This window comes from Theropithecus gelada, chromosome 14, assembly GCF_003255815.1.
Source record: "Theropithecus gelada isolate Dixy chromosome 14, Tgel_1.0, whole genome shotgun sequence".
NCBI lineage: Eukaryota > Metazoa > Chordata > Mammalia > Primates > Cercopithecidae > Theropithecus > Theropithecus gelada.
In genome coordinates this window covers 44477710-44497564 of record NC_037682.1, presented here as the reverse complement: position 1 = coordinate 44497564, position 19855 = coordinate 44477710, and the positions used below count along the sequence as shown (strand labels likewise).

The 19855-nt window shown below is 42.1% G+C and overlaps 1 protein-coding gene across 4 annotated transcripts in view; it reads left to right on the top strand.

The window, feature by feature from the left end:
* The window catches only part of NELL1 (neural EGFL like 1), a 934168-nt gene that overhangs the window by 268584 nt on the left and 645729 nt on the right, over positions 1–19855 (top strand). For all 4 annotated transcript variants that reach the window (XM_025356163.1, XM_025356162.1, XM_025356161.1 and 1 more), the window contains one exon: positions 8506–8579. In XM_025356163.1, coding sequence (XP_025211948.1) covers positions 8506–8579 — 74 coding nt within the window. The remainder of the gene's footprint in view (positions 1–8505; positions 8580–19855) is intronic.

Sequence of the window (19855 nt, the reverse complement as noted above, 5' to 3'; positions counted from 1 at the left end):
GTTTGATCCCATGATGGAGAGAGTTGTTGGTAGGTACAGATTATTTGTTTTCATTCTTGATATTCTTCAGCAGAAGAAGTTGAAAAACTATTAGGGGCCAAGCACGGTGGTTCATGCTTCTAATCCCAGCACTTTGGGAGGCCGAGGCGGTCGGATCACTTGAGGTCAGGAGTTTGAGACCAGCCTGGCCAACATGGCAAAATCCTCTACTAAAAATACAAAAATTAGCTGGGTGTGGTGGTGGGCACCTGTAATTCCACCTATTCTGGAGGCTGAGGCAGGAGAATTGCTGGAACCCAGGAGGCGAGGCAGAGGTTGCACTGAGCTGAGATCGTGCCACTGCACTCCAGCCTGGGCAACAGAGTGAGACTCTGTCTCAAAAACAAAAAAACAAAAAAAGCAAAAAACAAACAAACAAAAAAACAAAAAAGAAAAGCTATTAGGGATGTATTAAAAAATGTGAGATGTTTTAGTCTATCATTTAGAGTTCCTGCACAGATCTCTGAATACCATCTCTTCAAAGTTGTTGTTTGGACATGGAAGTAATGAGTCCTTCAGCGGGTTTGTGTCTTAACGTTTTGATATTTTTAAAAAATTATAAAAGCACTGTGCTTTTGGCTTAACATTTTCAGAACACAGAGAATGATAAAGATCAAGATGGAATTATTCACCCATAATACCTCCACTTAGAAACACTCTTGAAATTTTAGTGGCTGTGTCCTTTTTTTAAAAAAACAAATTATATTTTGTGTGCAGTTGAGGTTGTACTGTGCGGGCAATTTTGTATTCTGGTCTGTTAACTTGCCATTGTCACTTAAATATATTATTATGTTTTAAAAACTTCTTCATAAATGTCATTTTCGTGAGCTTCATTGTTTCCCATTGTTTGACTGTTGCATAACTTTTTTTTAACCAGTCCCAAATCATTGATATCTAGATTGTTTCCCACTTTTCACTATTATAAAGTACTCTTAAGTAACATGTTTTGTATAGAAAACACATTTTTGTATATTTTTGTATTTTACATTTCCTGAAGATATATTCTTCAGGCTAGAATTACTGGGCCAAAGATGAACATTTTCTTTTTTTTTTTTTTTTTTTTTTTTTTTTGAGACGGAGTCTCGCTCTGTCGCCCAGGCTGGAGTGCAGTGGCCGGATCTCAGCTCACTGCAAGCTCCACCTCCCGGGTTCACGCCATTCTCCTGCCTCAGCCTCCCAAGTAGCTGGGACTACAGGCGCCCGCCACCTCGCCCAGCTAGTTTTTTGTACTTTTTAGTAGAGACGGGGTTTCACTGTATTAACCAGGATGGTCTCGATCTCCTGACCTCGTGATCCGCCCGTCTCGGCCTCCCAAAGTGCTGGGATTACAGGCTTGAGCCACCGCGCCCGGCCAAGATGAACATTTTCAAGACCCTGGATACATAGAGTTAAATTGCCCTCTCACTAGATGTGTGTGGGACAGTCATTTTTCTTTATGCTAATTTGTTTGATAGTTTTAGGTTTTAAAAATTATTTCAGAAAATAACTCAATTTTATTAAAATGTTGATACATGCACTAACTAAAACATCAGTGTTTCTATTTTTTTTCCTTTGCATGGAATTCATAGCAATTTAGTTACGTAGCACTAATTTTCTCATAGCTCTGATTGGTAGTTTGATGTGTTCAGAGTTTAATAAAGTGAGAATACAAATACATTATTAAAACACTATTCTAGAAAAACTTAAAAAGAAATGATACAAGGCACCTCTGGTAATTAAAAGGTTGAGAACCTCTGGGTTGGAGGGCTTTCATTTCTTACTAGTTTTTAATAGAAATATGCATTAAGTGGTTACTGAGTACTGGTGCCTGGAATACTGATGAGGGATCCTTCCCTGCTTTAGAGGAGCTCACTTTCAAGGTAGAGACATGGTTTATAGTGTCTGGAACTATAAGTGCACTAACATTAGGCATGTGTACGGAGCACTGTTGGAGTACACAGGAATGGCCTGGGAGGGAGGTGGAGGATACCGGGGAAAGGCCTGGGATGCTTCCTGGAGGACATGGAGCCAAGTTAAATATTTTGAACCTTCTAGAAGTTGACTTTGATGGGTTAAGCAGTGGGGTGGAGAAGAGAATGAGGATTGCTAGAGCAGAGTTCTAACACTAATCAGTGGAATTTCTAGACATTTTCAACGTCTTCATATCAGAAACATGATAGAGAATATTTACTTTGGTTGTCCCTTCTAAAGATAAGTATGTGAAGTAATGCATATGTTAGTTGTTAGCCATACCACAGTGCCTACGTATTTCAAAACATCATGCCATAGACCGTAAATATGCATACCTTTTGTCAGTGAAAACATAATAATAAAATATTTTTAAAAATGACAAAAAATAAAGTGTATCTTGTATGAATAACTCATAGTCAAATCTTTTTTTTAAATCCAGTCTGACAGTCTGGATTGTTTTGTTTGAATTAGATCCTTTAATCCATTCACATTTAATGTTGTGAGGGATATAATTGAAACTACTGTTTCCTGAGTACCATGTTTTTCCTTGGTTTGGTTGCTTATTTTGATTTTTTTCATTTTTTTGTGGAGCTGCCTGAAGTAAATTTCTTTTATGTGAATTTAAAGAAAAATGCCCAAGCTTCTAGGGACACCAGGTAAAGGCAGGGACATGACAAAGGCAAAATGAGCCAATATGTAAAAGCAGATTGTGTTGTCTGCTCACTCACTGAGTGTTCACGGACTTCTTTTGGCCTTGGGAGCTACAGCACTTACAGATGAGGGCATCTGTTTAGAAATAGGAAAGAACTTTATCTAAGCATCCATGGCGGTACAGAAAATAGGGAGTTTCATTCCTCAAACATTTGTTAGGTGTCTGCTCTATTCAGGGCATGTTTAATATACCTAGTTGCATGTTAAAATTCTCTGGTGAACTTCTTACACTTGGAGGTTTCCAGGGCTCCACCTAGACCTGCATAATCACAATCTCCAGGCAGCAACATCCTGAAATCTGTATTATTTTGGTAGACAGATTTGAGACCTACCAGAGATAGAAGGAGTGAGGAAGATGGAGAAAAAAATATTTCTTCCATGCAAAACAGTATGTGTAAAGGAATAAGAGTGGAAGAGGGAAAGGGGAATAGTGTGATGATAACACAGGATTTTTGTAGGTGAGAGTTTGAAATAGAGCTGCAAACCTGAGTGGCGGATGGATGATGAAGATGGTGAAGACATTCAGTAATTCTTACTGAGGTCCTTCTGCCAAACACTGTTGTCAGTTCTGGGGGCAACAGTGGACACATATGGATCATTTACTCTGACAGGCACTGTATTTAACCTTTTATATATATTAATTCATTTAATTCTTCCAACAACTCTAAGTGGTAGGCTCCACTATTATCCCCATTTTACACATGAGGAGGTGAAACCCAGAGAGGAGAAGTGACTTGTCCAAGGTCTCTCAGTTTTTGGGGAGCCAAAATAAAGCCCTGGCAGTCTGGCTTCAGAACCCAGTGGGATGCTCTTGACCTGCTGGCTCTACCCATTGTTCTCCAGAGAGATCTCTGTTACAATAAAGAGCATTATTTCACATTAACACTATGGAAGACATAGAAGGCACACAGAGAAGGGAGTAATTAACTCCATCTGAAACGTACATATGTATGTGTGTGTTAAGAAAACATCATAGGCAACAGCTGAGTAGGGTATTGACAAATGAAGAGTTTTCCAGGCGTACAAAGTAGATAAGAACATAACTGCCAGAGGGAATTGCACACACAAAATCATGGAAATAAACCAATGTTGGTTTTGGTACTCCAATCAAGGTTTTAATGCAGAGTTGTGGCATAATCAAAGATGTGCTTTTAGAAAGGCTACTGCATCAAGACAGCTGGAGGTGGTGGGGGGTATGGAACTTGGGCGTATTCCAGGTGGAGGTGTTGAGGCTGGCAGGCAGGCACAGCCTGGGAAGATGCAAAGGAAGGGAAGGGTGTGGGTGACAACCAAAGGAGCTGGCACATTAGAGATACTCCACAGGTACTGTTTTGCATGAGACAAATGGATCAGGGACAGAGCATCTGCAAGGGAGAAATTGCCAGGTTTTGAACAAGAGCATGTGGGAGACTCATGGTGTGATTAACAGAAATAAGACAGGTGGAGGAAGCAGTTTGGGGAGCAGTACATTCCGTTTGACATGTTTGAGTTAGAGATGCCTGAGGACAACTAGTTTGATGTGGGTGTCTTGCTCATAGAGGTGGTATCTGAAGCCAAGGCTGTGAATCAGCTCACTGAGGGAGGAAGGATGCTTGGGTGTTCAGCCTCTCTGATCTGCCACTCTCCTTTAAAGTGTAAAACAGTGTGCTGATTTTGACATTCTAGGCCGCTGAGTACCAACGGATGGCTGAAGTGTGTGCAGGGTACAAATACCTAAATAAAGATAGGGAAACCTTACATCCACATCTGACAGGGACGTCAAGCTGTACCTGTCAATTGGTTATTCAGTGTGCACCTGAATGGCAAAAATCTTCAATTATTGCACCAGACAAATCAAGGTCAAAATTGAAGGGCCAGGTGTCTGTGGGTGCAAAAAGATACACTGCATAACTCTTTATATCCTTAGTACATTTGTTTCTGACATAATGGAGAAATGTGTGTTGGTGCTAGGTTTCAATTTTGTGTTTGGGCACTGCAAAATATTCTAGTTTGCATGTCACCAGTGTGATATGAAGAGCTTTAGGTATTCATTTACATTTCTAATTACACTGAAAGCTGTTGGAATGGAGTCCCAAATGCCCCAGCCAAACGCACCAGAGCCTGACTCACCTTATGCTTGAATTTCCTCAGACATAAAAAAATGCCTTTTGGCTATAGATCAAGAGGTTGGATAATGAGGACTGATGTTAGGCATAGGAATGCAATGGCAGGGAAGGAGGGCTGTTGTCAGAGAAGTGAGGATGAGTATGAGAAAGCGGGAGAAATTCTTGTGACCTCCAGTGGTGATCCTGAAAGTCGTCCTAAGATAATTTCATAGATACATACATTCTTCACCAGTGCCAAACTGCAGATGGTTGAGGCATGCAGTAACATGTTGATCTCATTCGCCAGCACCAAAGCACCCTGCTATGTGAGGACATAAAGTTCAGTGGACATTTAATTTTTATAAGAGACTGGTGGATTCGAGGGGTGGATGTGTCTCCATGTGTGGTGTGAATGTAAACAATGAGGCATTTTTATCTCCAGATTAGGAGTTCTGAGATGAGCCTCTCAAAGGGCACTTGGACAAGTGCCTTAAGGCAGGGGAGCAAATGTGTTAATACCATTGTGGGAGTGGCAAGAGGCAAAGGAAGAACAAATGTCTATTTCTTTGCTTCCCAGCTTGGGCCAAGAAGCAGATGGCAGATTTGACAACAGTGCACTTAGCAGAACTGTCACTCTGGAACAGACTGCCTTGCCAAGTTGGCAGCAGCCACATTTGGGAGTGTGGGAATTTATTAGACAGGAATTCCAGACCTTGGAGGTGTGGTCTCCCCATACAAGTACATTGGAAAATCCAGCTTTCATTAGGATCAACACGTCATGGTCAACCAATTTATCTACAAAATTGAGGTATAAAAGATGATCAGGGATAGATTTTGTTTAGTGAAGGACCTATCCAGACAGTTATATTAATTCTCCATTTTTTTGGTATCTACTTTTAATGTTTGAAGTTGTATTGAATGCCAGAAATAACTCTTATCTGTGGATCAAGAAATTTGTTTTTTGCTACCTACTAGAGGCTCATTAATTTGAAAATGATTTATTATTACTCACAATAAGTCCTGAGGCATGGGGCTTGGGGCTGGAGATAAAATTATAGGCATTGTCCCTACCCTCATGGAGGTTGCAATTAGCAGCAGGGACATGGTGGGGTGTACAATTAAATGGGAAATTAGGATGTTATGTGATATATATTCTGTTGGGATTAGGTCCAAAGTACAATAGAATAAAAAAGTGAGGATGATTAACCAGTGTTAAAGGGTAAGAACAAGTTCTGAGGGAAGTCAGCCCTAAGCGGAAGCTCATGGGTATATAGAGGGGGAGGTTGCCAGTGGAAGGTGTGTGGGGTGCTCTGCCGGTGTTTCTGAGAAAGAGAACAGTATATATAAGGCCTGGAAGTGAGAGAGAAAGTGTGTCTAGAACGTATGTGGAGGTGTGAGTGTTTGGGAGGGTGAGTGAAATCACAGGAAATGGTGGGCTGTGGACTTTGGGAGATAAGAAGCCTCATGAATGGCCTTGTTTGTTGAACTAAGGATTTTGGACTTTATTCTGAGAGCTTTAGGGACCCTGATTTTAAGCAGGGCCTCATGTTTGCACTTAAAAAACTGTATGTCTGACTCTTATATGGGGAAGGACTGGTGAAGATTGAGACTAGAACATGGGAGAGCTAGGAGAGACTAGAACATGGGAGAGCTAGGAGGTTGTGGTAGTACTGAAGAAGAGGGACGATGACAGCCTGAACAAAGACAGTGTCTGCGGGCAGAGGGTGGGGAATGGAGAGGAGGAGGTTGACTTGAGAAACTTAAGAAGGGAACATTGATAGGATTTGGACACTGATTGGACATGGAGTTGTATAAGACAGAGAGATTAGAAGGATGCCAGGCACTGGGGTGTGGGAGCTGGGATGGATACCTGTGCCATTGCCATTCACTGAGAGGAGAATGCAGGAGTGGAACATATTTGGGTGGGGAGTGAGGTGGCTACAGGTCAGGTTCTGAGGGGAAGCAGGCTCTGAAATAGAGATTTACATGTACCTTATTAGGAAGTGCTCTGAGGATCAATTCTGGGATAGGAGTGAGGTGGTGAAGGAAGAAGAATTGGGCAGAAGGAGAAGTTGAGCTGCACTGGTGACAACACATACTGAACTCATTCCTACAGGGAGCTTTGGAGCTGGAATGGCCCGTCAGAGTTGTCCTCAGTTTGGAGAAAGGGGGCCAGGACTGTGTACCATGTTCTTCACCTTGGGCAAGGTGGCTCTCTACAGTCCTATACAAGTCTTAGATCTCCATTCAGGGGAGAGCTGTTAGTTGCCAGCTGTCACAGCAGTTGTAAGAATGTATCCTTTGCTCATGGAAGTAGATCTCCACATGCCACAGCATCGACTACAGGGTATGATGTTAAGCAAAGCATGTCCCTGGACTTCTTCCTGTGGCTAAAATGGACTAGATGACTACTATTTTATTTTATTGGAAGGGAGGAATGAAAGCCCTATTTCTCACCTGGTCACCCTCTTTGCCTTTCATATCTTGCCCCTCAACATTGAAAGGGGTCTAGGTTCTTTATCTGCAAACATAGCACTTGCCTCACTTAGTAATTATACATTCACTGATGTGATTATGTAATTACTGTCCGTTTCCCTGATTGTAAGCTCCATGAGAAAACAGCTTTGGTTCTTGAAACATTATATCACCAGTTAGCATGTTGCCTGCCCTTTAGTAACACTAAAATATTATTTGAATGAAGAATGAACATCCCATGAAAACCAGAGGATTTTATAACTAGGAAACCACCAGATTTAATCAGCCCATTTTTAACAGATACAGATATAGGGGTTCTGAAAGGTGAGGTGGTTCTATAAGACCAACACTGAATTAGTGGGAGAGATCTCTTAGAGTGCGTATCATTGCTTCTGTTCCTCCTAGAGCCGGGGCTAGAAGGGTCCTCATCAGGGCAGGAGAGGGAGTGACCAGATATTTGCTGCTGTTTTCCTGTTGAAGTGGATGGAGAATTTGGTGGTGTTATATTAGGATCATATCAAATTGACATAAGCTGTACTTGCTTAAAAGTGAGTCAGCCAGTTAAGTCAAGAAATGAGTTTCAGTGCAATCTAAATTGAGTGGTAGGGGCTCCATTTATGTTTCTCTTTGAAATTTTCTGCAAGTTCACCCCCCTGCCCTTCCTGGCAGCCTTTTAAACTCACCTTTCCAAAGGCATTCTCTCTAGTGCATTGATCTAGCACTTTACAGGCTTTCCTGGTATTTCTCACTTGTCTCATGTGTATTTCTCACGCCCACGCCCATGATCACAAGGAAGAAGAAACGGTGTCCTTCTCCATTGTAGCTGAGGTACTGAGGAATGGAGTATATGTGAGTCCCCTTTCACCCAGTTGTTTGTTTTAGCTGGAGTGTCTGAATCAAAGCTACTGCTAATTGTACTCCACAGCGATTGCCACCAGTTCTTTCTTGTTTTAGCTTCTTACTACATCAATTCATTCTCTAGTTCCTTTGGCAACTGTAACATTGAAATAATTGTATATCCTGGCTGTAAAGGCTGGGCAAACACAATCATGATGAGGCCTGCCTGGGAGATTTAAGGGTTATCCTCCACACAATTCCCATGTCTTTCACTTTAGACAAAGAGATTTGTATTGCTCAGAAGCAGAGAATCTAGGTTTCTGTGGAATCTGTTGGAGTTGGAAGGTACCTCTGAGGTCATTTTGTGGCACAGCAGGACTGTCTGACCCATTTTTATGTTTTATTACAGCAAAATGTATCTATGGAGGAAAAGTTCTTGCAGAAGGCCAGCGGATTTTAACCAAGAGCTGTCGGGAATGCCGAGTAAGTGTTAATTTTATGGTCCCTGTCACTTCTGGAAAATGAATAGATAGATGTGTGGGCTTTAGATAAGGTTCTTGAGTGGGGCATATTGGCCTGGATAGGTCCCTGAGGGGTGGAACTCTCTGCGGTGGGCTGGAGTACAGGATGGGGAGGATCCAGCCACTGTCATTTATGTGGTTAGCTTGTGGTCAGCTGTGGGTCAGGTAGCCTTGGAAGAAGCTATTAAGGCAAGGATGTGAGAGGAGAAAGAACTAACAGCTACTATTAGTTAGGGAGGCTGGTGGGTGGCCCCGGGAAAAGGTTTTGAGTTGGTGTTAGGGGAATCAGTCTGCGATGCTAGTTGTGATAATACTAATTCTACTCCCAGAGGGCTGATATACTGTTAAAAATGCCTCTTTCTCCTGCCTGCCCGTCCTATGTATTACTTGGAATAAGATGTATAAAATCATAGATCTCATTCAATAATCATTCAACAAATATGCATTAAGCAAATGCTATATGACAGCATTATAGCGTCTGGATATACAACAGTGAACAAAACATAGTCACTGTCTTTATAGAACTTGCAGAGTAGTGAGGGAGATAGTAAGAATTAAACATATAATATAAAGCCAAATTCTATAAAAGTATGAAGTAGGCTGAAGGAATAGAGAGGTCTGAGGTGGGGATGGGTGGACTAAGAAGACCTCTCTGAAATGTAAGTTTGGAACAAAGCCCTGGGTAAGGTGTGGGAGCCAGCCATGCAAGTATTTGGGTCAGTGATTACTTAACCAATAATTGCTTCCTAGGTAGATGAGGGAGAAGGCACATTCCAAACAAAACAAAAGGAATTGCACTTACAAATGCCTAAAGCAATAAAGACAGCAGGTTTTACTTAGGGACCTGCAAATAATTTGACTTGGGTGAAGTTCTAGAGCACATGTGGGAGAGTGATGAGAGATGAACCTGGACAGATAGACAGAACAGGTGAGAATGGAACTAGTTTGGACTTGATCTTAATGGAGATGAGAGTTCATTGAAGCTTGCGCGCGCGCTCTCTCTCTCTCTCTCTCTCTCTCTCTCTCTCTCTCTCTCTCTGTGTGTGTGTGTGTGTGTGTGTGTGTGTTACGAGTAGCCATGCATTTCCAAAGGTCACTGTGATTGCAATGGGAGGAGTGATTGGAGGAGCACCAGATTAATTTGAATAATTGTAAGAAATCACCTAAGGTTATGATTGAAGGCAGTGATAGTGAAGATGTACAGGAAAGGAGATTCGAGAGCTGTTTGAAAAATGGAATTGAAAGGACTCGAATGATTGGGTTTGGGGAAGGCTAATATGATGGGGAGGAGAAACCCGGATGATGTTCAGGTTCCTGGTAGAGTTGCAGGGAATACCAGTTTCTGTTTTCCCAAGTAGCCAAAACCTCCCATGGCTAACGTAGGTTAAAATGACAATGTTATTGAAATGATATTGGTTTTCTGTTCTTGTGATAGTTTGCTGAGAATGATGGTTTCCAGCTGCATCCATGTCCCTACAAAGGACACAAACTCATCCTTTTTTATGGCTGCATAGTATTCCATGGTGTATATGTACCACATTTTCTTAATCCAATCTGTCACTGATGGACATTTGGGTTGATTCCAAGTCTTTGCTATTGTGAATAGTGCTGCAATAAACATACGTGTGCATGTGTCTTTATAGTAGCATAATTACAACTTAAAGTATAATAATAATAAATAAATTAAAAAAAAAAAGAAATGATATTGGGGGACTCGCAGAATCCTCAAAAGTCCAGACCAGGCTTGATACTTGATAGAAACCAGAGTCCCAGAAGTTAGGAAGCAGAAACCATAGCAATGGCCTACTAGCGGGGATCCTGGCAAGCACATTGCTGCTGTGATGAGTGACTTTCAATCATTTCTACTGTCCTGGAGTCACTTATACAAGATTTAAAGTTCAGAGAGAGGACGTATGATTAGCGAAGTTTGGATCATATGTCCAAGCTCTGATTGTTCAGGATGGGAAAGAATTCGACTCCTTTATCCTCTGTGTAAGGAGCTGGTTACCTGGAATTACCACACCATTAAGACTGCATGCAATGGAGAAAACATTCCCCAAGAACACTGTGTACTCAAGGGAAGGGAGACTGGATCAGAAGAAGCCAAAATGTGATAAATGTTCTCTTCATTAGGTGATGATGAGACACTGATGCAGGAAGAGGGACATTCAGGAGGAGGAACATGTTTTGTGGGTGAGGAGGGAATGAAGAGCAAATGAGACCAGGTTTAGATGTGTTGAGTTTGATTTTATTTTGGCTATCTACACAAACTCTAAAACTTAGTGGCTAAAACTTATATTTTATGATTATTTCTCGTGGTTACATGGGTTGAATGGGCTCAGCTTAATGATTCTCACTTGGGTTCTCACATGCAATTGCAATCCGATGGCTGCTGGAGCTGGAATCCTATGAAGGCTTGACATGGCTGGCTCTCAAAGATGGCTATTTTATTTTTGTGTCTAGCACCTCAGCAAAGATGAATAGAAAGAGATTTCTCTCTGTGTCTCTCTCTCTCTCTCTCTCTGTGTGTGTGTGTGTGTGTGTGTGTGTGTGTATGAGTGTTCCTTGTTCTCTGCAGCCCCTAGACATGTCTACCTTTTTTTTTTTTTCTTTTTCTTTTCTGATACTGGGTCTCGCTCTGTCTCCCAGGCTGGAGTGCAGTAGCACAATCTCGGCTCACTGCAACCTCTGCCTCCTGGGTTCAAGCAATTCTCCTGCCTTAGCCTCCTGAGAACCTGGAATTACAGCCACGTCATCATGCCCAACGAATTTTTGTATTTTTAGTAGAGATGGGGTTTCACCATGTTGGCCAGGCTGGTCTTGAACTCGTAACCTTGTGATCCACCTGCCTTGGCCTCCCAAAGTGGTGGGATTACAGGCATAAGCCACTGCACCTGGCCCCTTGGGCTTCTTTATACCATGGTGGTCTCAGGGGTTTCTCACATGCTGGTCAGGTTCTCCCAGAATAAGCTTTCCAAAGACCAAGGTGAAAGCACCAATATTTCTTATAACCTGGTCTCCAAAACTGAAACATCATTTTTTCTACATTCTAAAGGCTATATATAGGCCCAGGCCAGATTTATTGTAGAGGCAGACAATACAAGGGCAAGAATACCAGGAGGCATGATTCATTAGGTAGACAGGCATCTTTGGAGACCAGCTATCATAATAAGACTTTGTGATATAATTTTCTACTTAAAAATACCCACCTCCAGCCAGGCCTGGTGGCTCATGCCTGTAATCCCAGCATTTTGGGAGGCTGAGGCGGACGGATCACCTGAGGTCAGGAATTCAAGACCAGTCTGGGCAACATGGTGAAACTCCGTCTCTACCAAAAATACAAAAATTAGCTGGGCATGGTGGTGCATGCCTGTAATCCCAGCTACTCCGGAGGCGGAGGCAGGAGAATTGCTTGAACCCAGGAGGCGGAGGTTGCAGTGAGCTGAGATTGTGCCACTGCACTCCAGCCTGGGCGACAGAGTGAGACATCATTTCAAAAAAAAGTAAAACAAAACAAAATAAAACCCACCTCCAACGTATCATAATGGGAAGTTACTAACCTAATAGGTTAGTGGATTTCCATGGCTGAAAAACATTAGGAATCAGAGAATTCCTTTAGTTGAGTGAAAATCTATCCCCCCCTGTAACTTCTATCCAGTGGCTTTACTTCTTCCCTCTGGAGGGTAAGAGGGTGAGTCTAATTACTCTTACAATGTAGCATTGTGGTTGAAAGGTCAAAATCTGCAGTCAGGTGGACCTGGGTTTAAATCCTGAAATTTTACCTAATTGTTAATGAAGTTCAGAGTTCCTTGTGTTCTTTTCCCCCATTGGGTTCTAGTAAGAGCTGGGTTGGAGAACATCCCTTTAGATTATTACTTCCTCCTGCACGGTATTTTTTCTCACCTCACCACTCCCACTGCAACATAATGGAAGACAATTACAGGCATAATCACTAGCCCTGGAGGAATGTGGAATATTTTGCCTAGTGCCTTGTGTTGAACTGTCAAACCCATCCCTTTTCTGCCTAACATTAGCTGGGATACACTGGTTAGAATAGTAACACTTCTTACCTATCTGATCCTGGTTTCTAGAAAATAGAGCCTGAGGCCTAGGTATTTGTGTTGATGCTTTCTTTATTCTTTGGTGGTCATGGGGGTGGATAGAGGAGGGGGAAGGGTATAGTCCTAGGAATGCAAGAGTGAGGCACAGACAGAAGGAAGTATGGAAGGAAAGGCAGGAGAGCAAGTACACGACGGTGCATAGCAGAAAAGCCAGAACCCCACAACAAAGCACAGCTGGCTTTGTGAGGCATCTCCTGACAAGCTGACAGAAATCACTGTGTCTCAGAAAAGACCATCCTTGCAAGTGCTCTTACTTACATTGTTTCATTTTCTTTTCATCACACCTCTGGGAAAACAGACAGGAATGCATTTTAAAGATGGAAAAGAATGAGGCATTTAGAGACTTGCAGAAGCACTCAAGGAGATACTAATCAAAGAAGAGCTTGAATTTTGTTCTTTATGGAGGACTAGGAAGGAAAGACTTTCCCTATATTCTGTCTCTCATTGGCCAGACTGTACCCTAAAGGTTAGCTTCCTTGAACCTCCCTATTTTAATTTCCATTTTTGCCCTCTTGGCTGCTGCTGGGAATGCCAGAGATTCCACAAGTCCAGGTGGTCTGGTGGGTACACAGGTGTGGTGGTCTCTCTGTATCAGTGCCTAATTATGTAGCTGTGTGTCCAGAATTGGTGGGTTCTTGGTCTCCCTGACTTCAAGAATGAAGTCGCAGACCCTCGTGGTGGGTGTTACAGCTTTTAAAGATGGTGTGTCCGGAGTTTGTTCCTTCAGACGTTCAGATGTGTCTGGAGCTTCTTCCTTCTGGTGGGTTCGTGGTCTTGCTGTCAGGAGTGAAGCTGCAGACCTTCGTGGTGAGTGTTACAGCTCTTAAAGGCAGCACGTCTGGAGTTGTTCGTTCTTCCCAGTGGGTTCATGGTCTCATTGGCTTCAAGAGTGAAGCTGCAGACCTTCGCAGTGAGTGTTACAGCTCGTAAAGGCAGCATGGACCCAAAGAGTGAGCAGCAACAAGATTTATTGCAAAGAGCGAAAGAACAAAGCGTCCACGGTGTGGAAGGGCACCCAAACGGGTTGCAGCTGGCTGACTGGGGCAGCCTGCTTTTATTCCCTTATCTGAACCCCCCACCTACATCCTGCTGATTGGTCCATTTTACAGAGAGCTGATTGGTCCACTTTACAGAGAGCTGATTGGTCCATTTTGCCGAGTGCTGATTGGTGCGTTTACAATCCTTGAGCTAGACCCAGTCACAGAGTTACTGGGTTAGCTAGATACAGAGTTAGCCAGATGCAGAGTACCAACTGGTGTATTTACGAACCTTGAGCTAGACACAGAGTACTGATTGGTGTATTTACAAACCCTGAGCTAGACACAGAGTGCTGATTGGTGCATTTACAATCCTTGAGCTAGACACAGAGTAACAGAGTGCTAGTCCTCCAAGTCTCCACTAGGTTAGCTAGATACAGAGTACCAATTGGTGTATTCATAAACCCTGGGCTAGACACAGAGTGCTGATTGGTGTATTTACAAACCCTGAGGTAGACACAGAGTGCTGATTGGTGCACATACAATCCTCTGGCTAGATACAAAAGTTCTCCAAGTCCCCATCCAGTTCAGGAGCCCAGCTGGCTTCACCCAGTGGATCCTGCACAGGGGCTGCAGGTGGAGCTGCCCGCCAGTCCCAAGCCATGCCCGCACTCCTCAGCCCTTGGGCTGGCTGTCCATGGGACCAGGCACCACAGAGCACGGGGAGTGCTGGTAAGGGAGGCTCAGGCGGCAGGGGAGCCTACCACAGCGGGAGGAGCTCAGACATAGGGGGCTGCAGGTCCGAAGCCCTGCCCTGTGGTGAGGCAGCTAGGGCCCAGTGAGAATTCCAGTGCGGCGCCGGCAGGCCAGCACTGCTGGGGGACCCGGCCCAACCTCGGCAGCTGCTGGCTCAGGTGCTAAGCCCCTCACTGTGCTCCGTGTGCCGGGTGGCTGAGCCCACGCCTGTGTCGGCGCCCCCGGGGAGCTCTCAATGGCCCCGTTCCTGCCCGTGGCTCTCCCTCCACACCTCCCCACAAGCAGAAAGAGGCAGCTCTGGCTTCAGCCAGCCCGGAGAGGGGCTCCCACGGTGCCCTGGCGGGCTGAAGGGCTCCTCAAGCGCGGCCAGAGTGGATGCCGAGGCTGAGGAGGTGCTGTGAGTGAGGGCTGCTAGCACATTGTCACCTCTCAGCTGGACTAAATGGATTTGGTGGCACTTATTTGGGTGTAGGGACTCTCCACTCTGTGGCAGGGGCAAGGATGGTGTGATAGCAAGGGCTTTAATGATCTCTTGATTGACAAGGAAGCTCCCAGGGCTGGGAGTAGGGGAGCAGGTGGGGTGGTCAATAACCTATAGGTGGCACGTTATCACACAAGGGTGTCATGTGGATTAAATGAGATAAAACACATGGAGAACTTAGTACAGTGCTTACCACAAAGACCATCCTCAATAAATGTGAGCTATTTTTGTCATTCCATATGACCATACATGTCCTCTTTGAATTTAAGACAGATACTGTGCTCTCTGAACATTGTTTTACTTCTAGGAAGGGGAAAAGGTTGGATTCTAAAATTCTTGCTTTTGTCTTCGACTTCAGGGAAAGCTGGGATGGTTAAAGGCAATTTTGCCCACTGTGGCGATGGTACCAGAATCAGCCATAACACTTACAATTAGCAAATCCTTTTCCATTTTGAGTGGAAGCTGTGGGTGACTCTAGCAAGGGTCACTATTATGATTCAATGTCTATTATGAAAGCAGAGCCAGGCAGACACCATTTGAGACCTGTAGAAGATATGGGCATAGATTTGAATGGCAGCTTATTTAAATAACACTTACTACTATTACTGGCACATTGCAGTTGCTCTACACACTTGGGTTCATCTTTTACTATTTTTTTTTTTTTTTTATAATTTAGAAAGAAGTTGGGGCAGACTTATTATTCTCTTGCATAAGTATGTGTGTGTGTGTGTGTGCATGTGTGAGCGCGTGTGAATAATTTTATTCTGTACAAAAAAGTTATTTTTCCATTTATTGTCTTTTCTATAGTTATTTACTGGTTACTTTGTATATAAGAGCTATCGACAATTTTTAATATTACTTGAGCACTTATTATTTTCCAGGCACAATTTAAAGCATTTAAAACATATTTATCTCGGCCCGGTGCGGGGCTCAGCATGTTGGGAGGCCGAGGCGGGTGGATCACAAGGTCAGGAGATTGATACCATCTTGGTCAACATGGTGAAACCTCGTCTCTACTAAAATACAAAAAATTAGCCGTACATGGTGGCGCGTGCCTGTAATCTCAACTACTTGGGAGGCTGAGGCAGGGGAATTGTTTGAACCAGGGAGGCGGAGGTGGCAGTGAACCGAGATCGCGCCACTGCACTCAAGCCTGTTGACAGAACAAAACTCCATTTCAAAAAAAAAAAAAAAAACAACAAAATATATTTATCTCATTGAAACCTCATAATAATTCTGTGCAGAAGGTAACACCCAGATGTGAAAATCAAGGCACAGAAGAACAAGGCCACATAGGTAGTGAGTGAGCCAGCTGGGATCAGAACCTGGGTGGTTTGGCCCCACAACCTCCTCTCTTAGCCTCTCTACTGCCACTCCTGATATTGTTAGACTGACTTGGAAATAATTCTCATTTCTGAATTTTAGAGGGGCAGATTGAGAAGGATTGATTGATCACTTTTCAGTTTATCTGAGAATATCACATTGGTCAGGCTATGGCCCATTGATTCCCTTGATAAAGATAGCATTTATAAAAGGCCATGGAAGAGCTTTGGGACATATTTAATGGATATTGTCAGCAGAGAGTGAGGATAATGGGTATGGGATCAAAGGGCCTCTTATTTCTCCCAGGCAGTTTTTCTCAAGGTGTAAGCCCTAATGCTGTATGGAATCTGTTGTATGCAATAAATTAAACTTTCTCTTAGGCATCTAAAATGGTATTGTGAAAGTATTACCCTTGGGAGGATTAAGGAAATTATTGCTAAAATAATTTTTGATATCCTGTCATTCAGATGGAGATCTTCAGTTGGCAAAAGGATGCCTGGAGATCCATCCATTTTCATTTTCCTGGGATCATTTTAAAGCTTCAGCAACACCAATTAGACAACAAACAAACTCTTGTTTCAAATATTTTCACCAAGTGTTTCCAGGAATTAACATAATTTTTTTTTTTAAATCACCATGAATAAACTCTCCTAGCAGTCTTATTAATTTTGCCCAATTATTGCTTTTCTGCAAAATTTCTTTATCCTAGCAACAATTTTTGACTTGAAGTTGTAAGTTTTATATGTTGTTAGAAATTCAGGTTAGTGCACAATGATTAGTACAGAACTTGAAAGTGTATATATTTGACCCATGATGTGGAGACAAGCCACTCTAAATGAAAAAGAAAAGAGGAATTGTAGTTTTTCCACCAACACAGAACTCCAGGGGTCATAAAATAACATACCATAATCAGAAAGACTTAAAATGTTAATTATCAGGTACTTCTTACTAGAGATAGTTTTGAAAATAAAGCTGTAAAAGGTTTGTGCCTAATTATGTAGCTGGACTAAATGGATTTGGTGGCACTTATGCAATGGTAATCACAATTCATATTATTTTCAAATTCATGCAAAAAGGTTTTTCTTCGTTTAAATATTTGGGATTATGATCTTACTCATTAAATATGTTAAAGGTTGATTAGAATTGTTGACTGATTTAATCAGCAAAGCAAACCCTTTTTATAAAAATAGAAGACTTGTGAGTGATTATTTTTTAAAAATCTTCAGTAACATTTTTAATATTTTGTTTTTACAAAAATATATACTTATACAATTTGGAATATAGAGGGAAAAATGTAAGGAAGAAAATGGGAATCACTCCAGAATCTCACCACCTAGAGAAAATCTTTTAACCATTTGATTTTTGACAGCAAGAGTGAAATTTATTTTAATTGTCTTAGTTTAGGTTCTCCCAGAAGCAGACCCTGAGCTAAGGATTTCAGTACAAGTGACTTATTAAGGTAGTGCCCCCAGGAGAAACCAGTGAGGGTATGAGGGATGCCAGATGTAGAAGGGGAAGAAACTGAGCAGAGGTACAATTTTAGATGAAAGGGCAGACATGCCATGATCCCACGATGGGCTCTGGAGCATACATTCTACCTTAGAGAATATCTCTAGGGTAGAATTCTTTATCTCTTTGAGGTAAAGAATATCCCATACTATTCATTCATTGGCTTTGGGTCATACCTGTGGGACTTGTAGAACTTGTATGTAACTCTCTGCATGGGCAAAATCGCTCCAGTGCCCAAGGGCAGTGCTCTGAGAGTGACAGAGGTGAACCAGTTGCAGCAAAGCATTGAAAAACCTAGAGGTGTGCACATAGAACTGACAAAAGGATTCAACAGTGTCAGTCACTCTTATTTATGCCAGGAGGCAGCAGATCATCAATAAATATATTAAATACTGAAGGATAGATTTAGAGGCAATAATAGTAAGTAATTCAGCATTGTGATTTCCTCTACCTTTAATTGCTGCTAGTAAGGTTACTAACTTCCATTGATTGATAATAACTGGTTTGTTTCCCTGTTGTAGAAAGTAAGGCACATCGGGTAGGGACACTTGCCTTAGGACTGGAGATAATTTTTGAGGCTAGATGCCACCCATCATGGTCTGGATTCAGGAATAAAAATGAAGTGCCGTTGCAAAGTGGGGCAGAGAGTGAATAGCAGGATCAATTCTCAGGTCTTAGGGACAATTCTAAGATGGGAGAAAGTTAAGAGTTACCTTGGGAAAGATTGGGAATACAGATAAAAGGAGAAGAAAAGACAAGACTAAGAATGCCAGAGACTGGACTGTCTGGACTGGAAATTCTGAGAAAGGAGAGGAAGCCATGGTGCAAATATTCCAAAAGATGAGCAGTTGGAAATTTATATTTGACATATACAATTGTGTTACTGTTCCAATTTAAGAATGGGTATTCCTGATATAGTGGGAGTTCTTGCCAAAGCAGAGAAATGTGGAACCACTGAGATGACAGTCTCTTGAAGATGGAAAACTCACTCTCTCCTGCATCCTTCTTGACTGTACACCTTCATCCTATTCTTCCACCTATGTTGGGAACTAGCTTTTGGCCTTAAATGAGACACCTCTTCTTGAGCTTGCTTTTTGGTTGACTTAAGCATCCCCTTAAAAATGGGAGAGAAAAAGTAAATGTTTTAGATAAAATAAGGTATTCTCACCATTAAAGAAAAAATAGTAATTAATGGAATAATTTTTAAAAAATTGGCATCAAACTTAATACAGATGCTAGTAATGTCAACCAAAAGGACCTTGGATGAAGTAAAGTCATAAAGATTCACCTTCTGAATATGACACACGTTATTGTAAGTGATTTTATATCTAGGGAAAATCTAGTGCTCAGCTAACTGATCCTCTTTCAGTTCTTTCCTGCCCACATGCCTTGGCTCTTTTCTGCTCTCTTTGCCAGGAAAGTCCCTTTTTCCTTTATTCCACTAATCAAGTTCCCCCAAATGTGGCATCTTCATAATTTCTCCCAACGTGAGCAGAATTAATTATTATTCTATGACACATTATAATACTTTTATTAGAGCGTATTTTTTAGACTTACTGTTCTGTATGTGTTATGGTTTCTAGTTTATGAGGCTTTATTCCCCCTTCCATCCAAACTGAGAACTCATTAAGAGCAAGGAAGATATGCTCTCTATCAATGGATTCACAATGCCTGTTATCCAGGGGCGTGCCAGAGCTCACATAAGCTCAATTATACATAACTTCCCAACATTGCTCTGAGTGATACCATGTTAGTAGCTCAAAATCAGCCATCCCTGGAGTATTTACATCATAGAAATTAAGAAATGTTATAAATTAGGCCTCACCTGCCCAAGAGTTGATTGTTAAACTTTTATCAGTGCATCACTGTTAGAATCCTTCTGCTCCATAGAAGATACTTCAAAACTGTTGAATTTGAGGCTTTTAGGATATAGAAAGGGACATTTACCTTATATTCTAGGGGTCTCATTAATTTAATTTGTGGCATTATCGTTTTTAGTGGAATCCCTGGGAGCATTAATTATTATATGTTGTTATCACTGCAGGCTATTAACAAAGAACATTATAAGTTT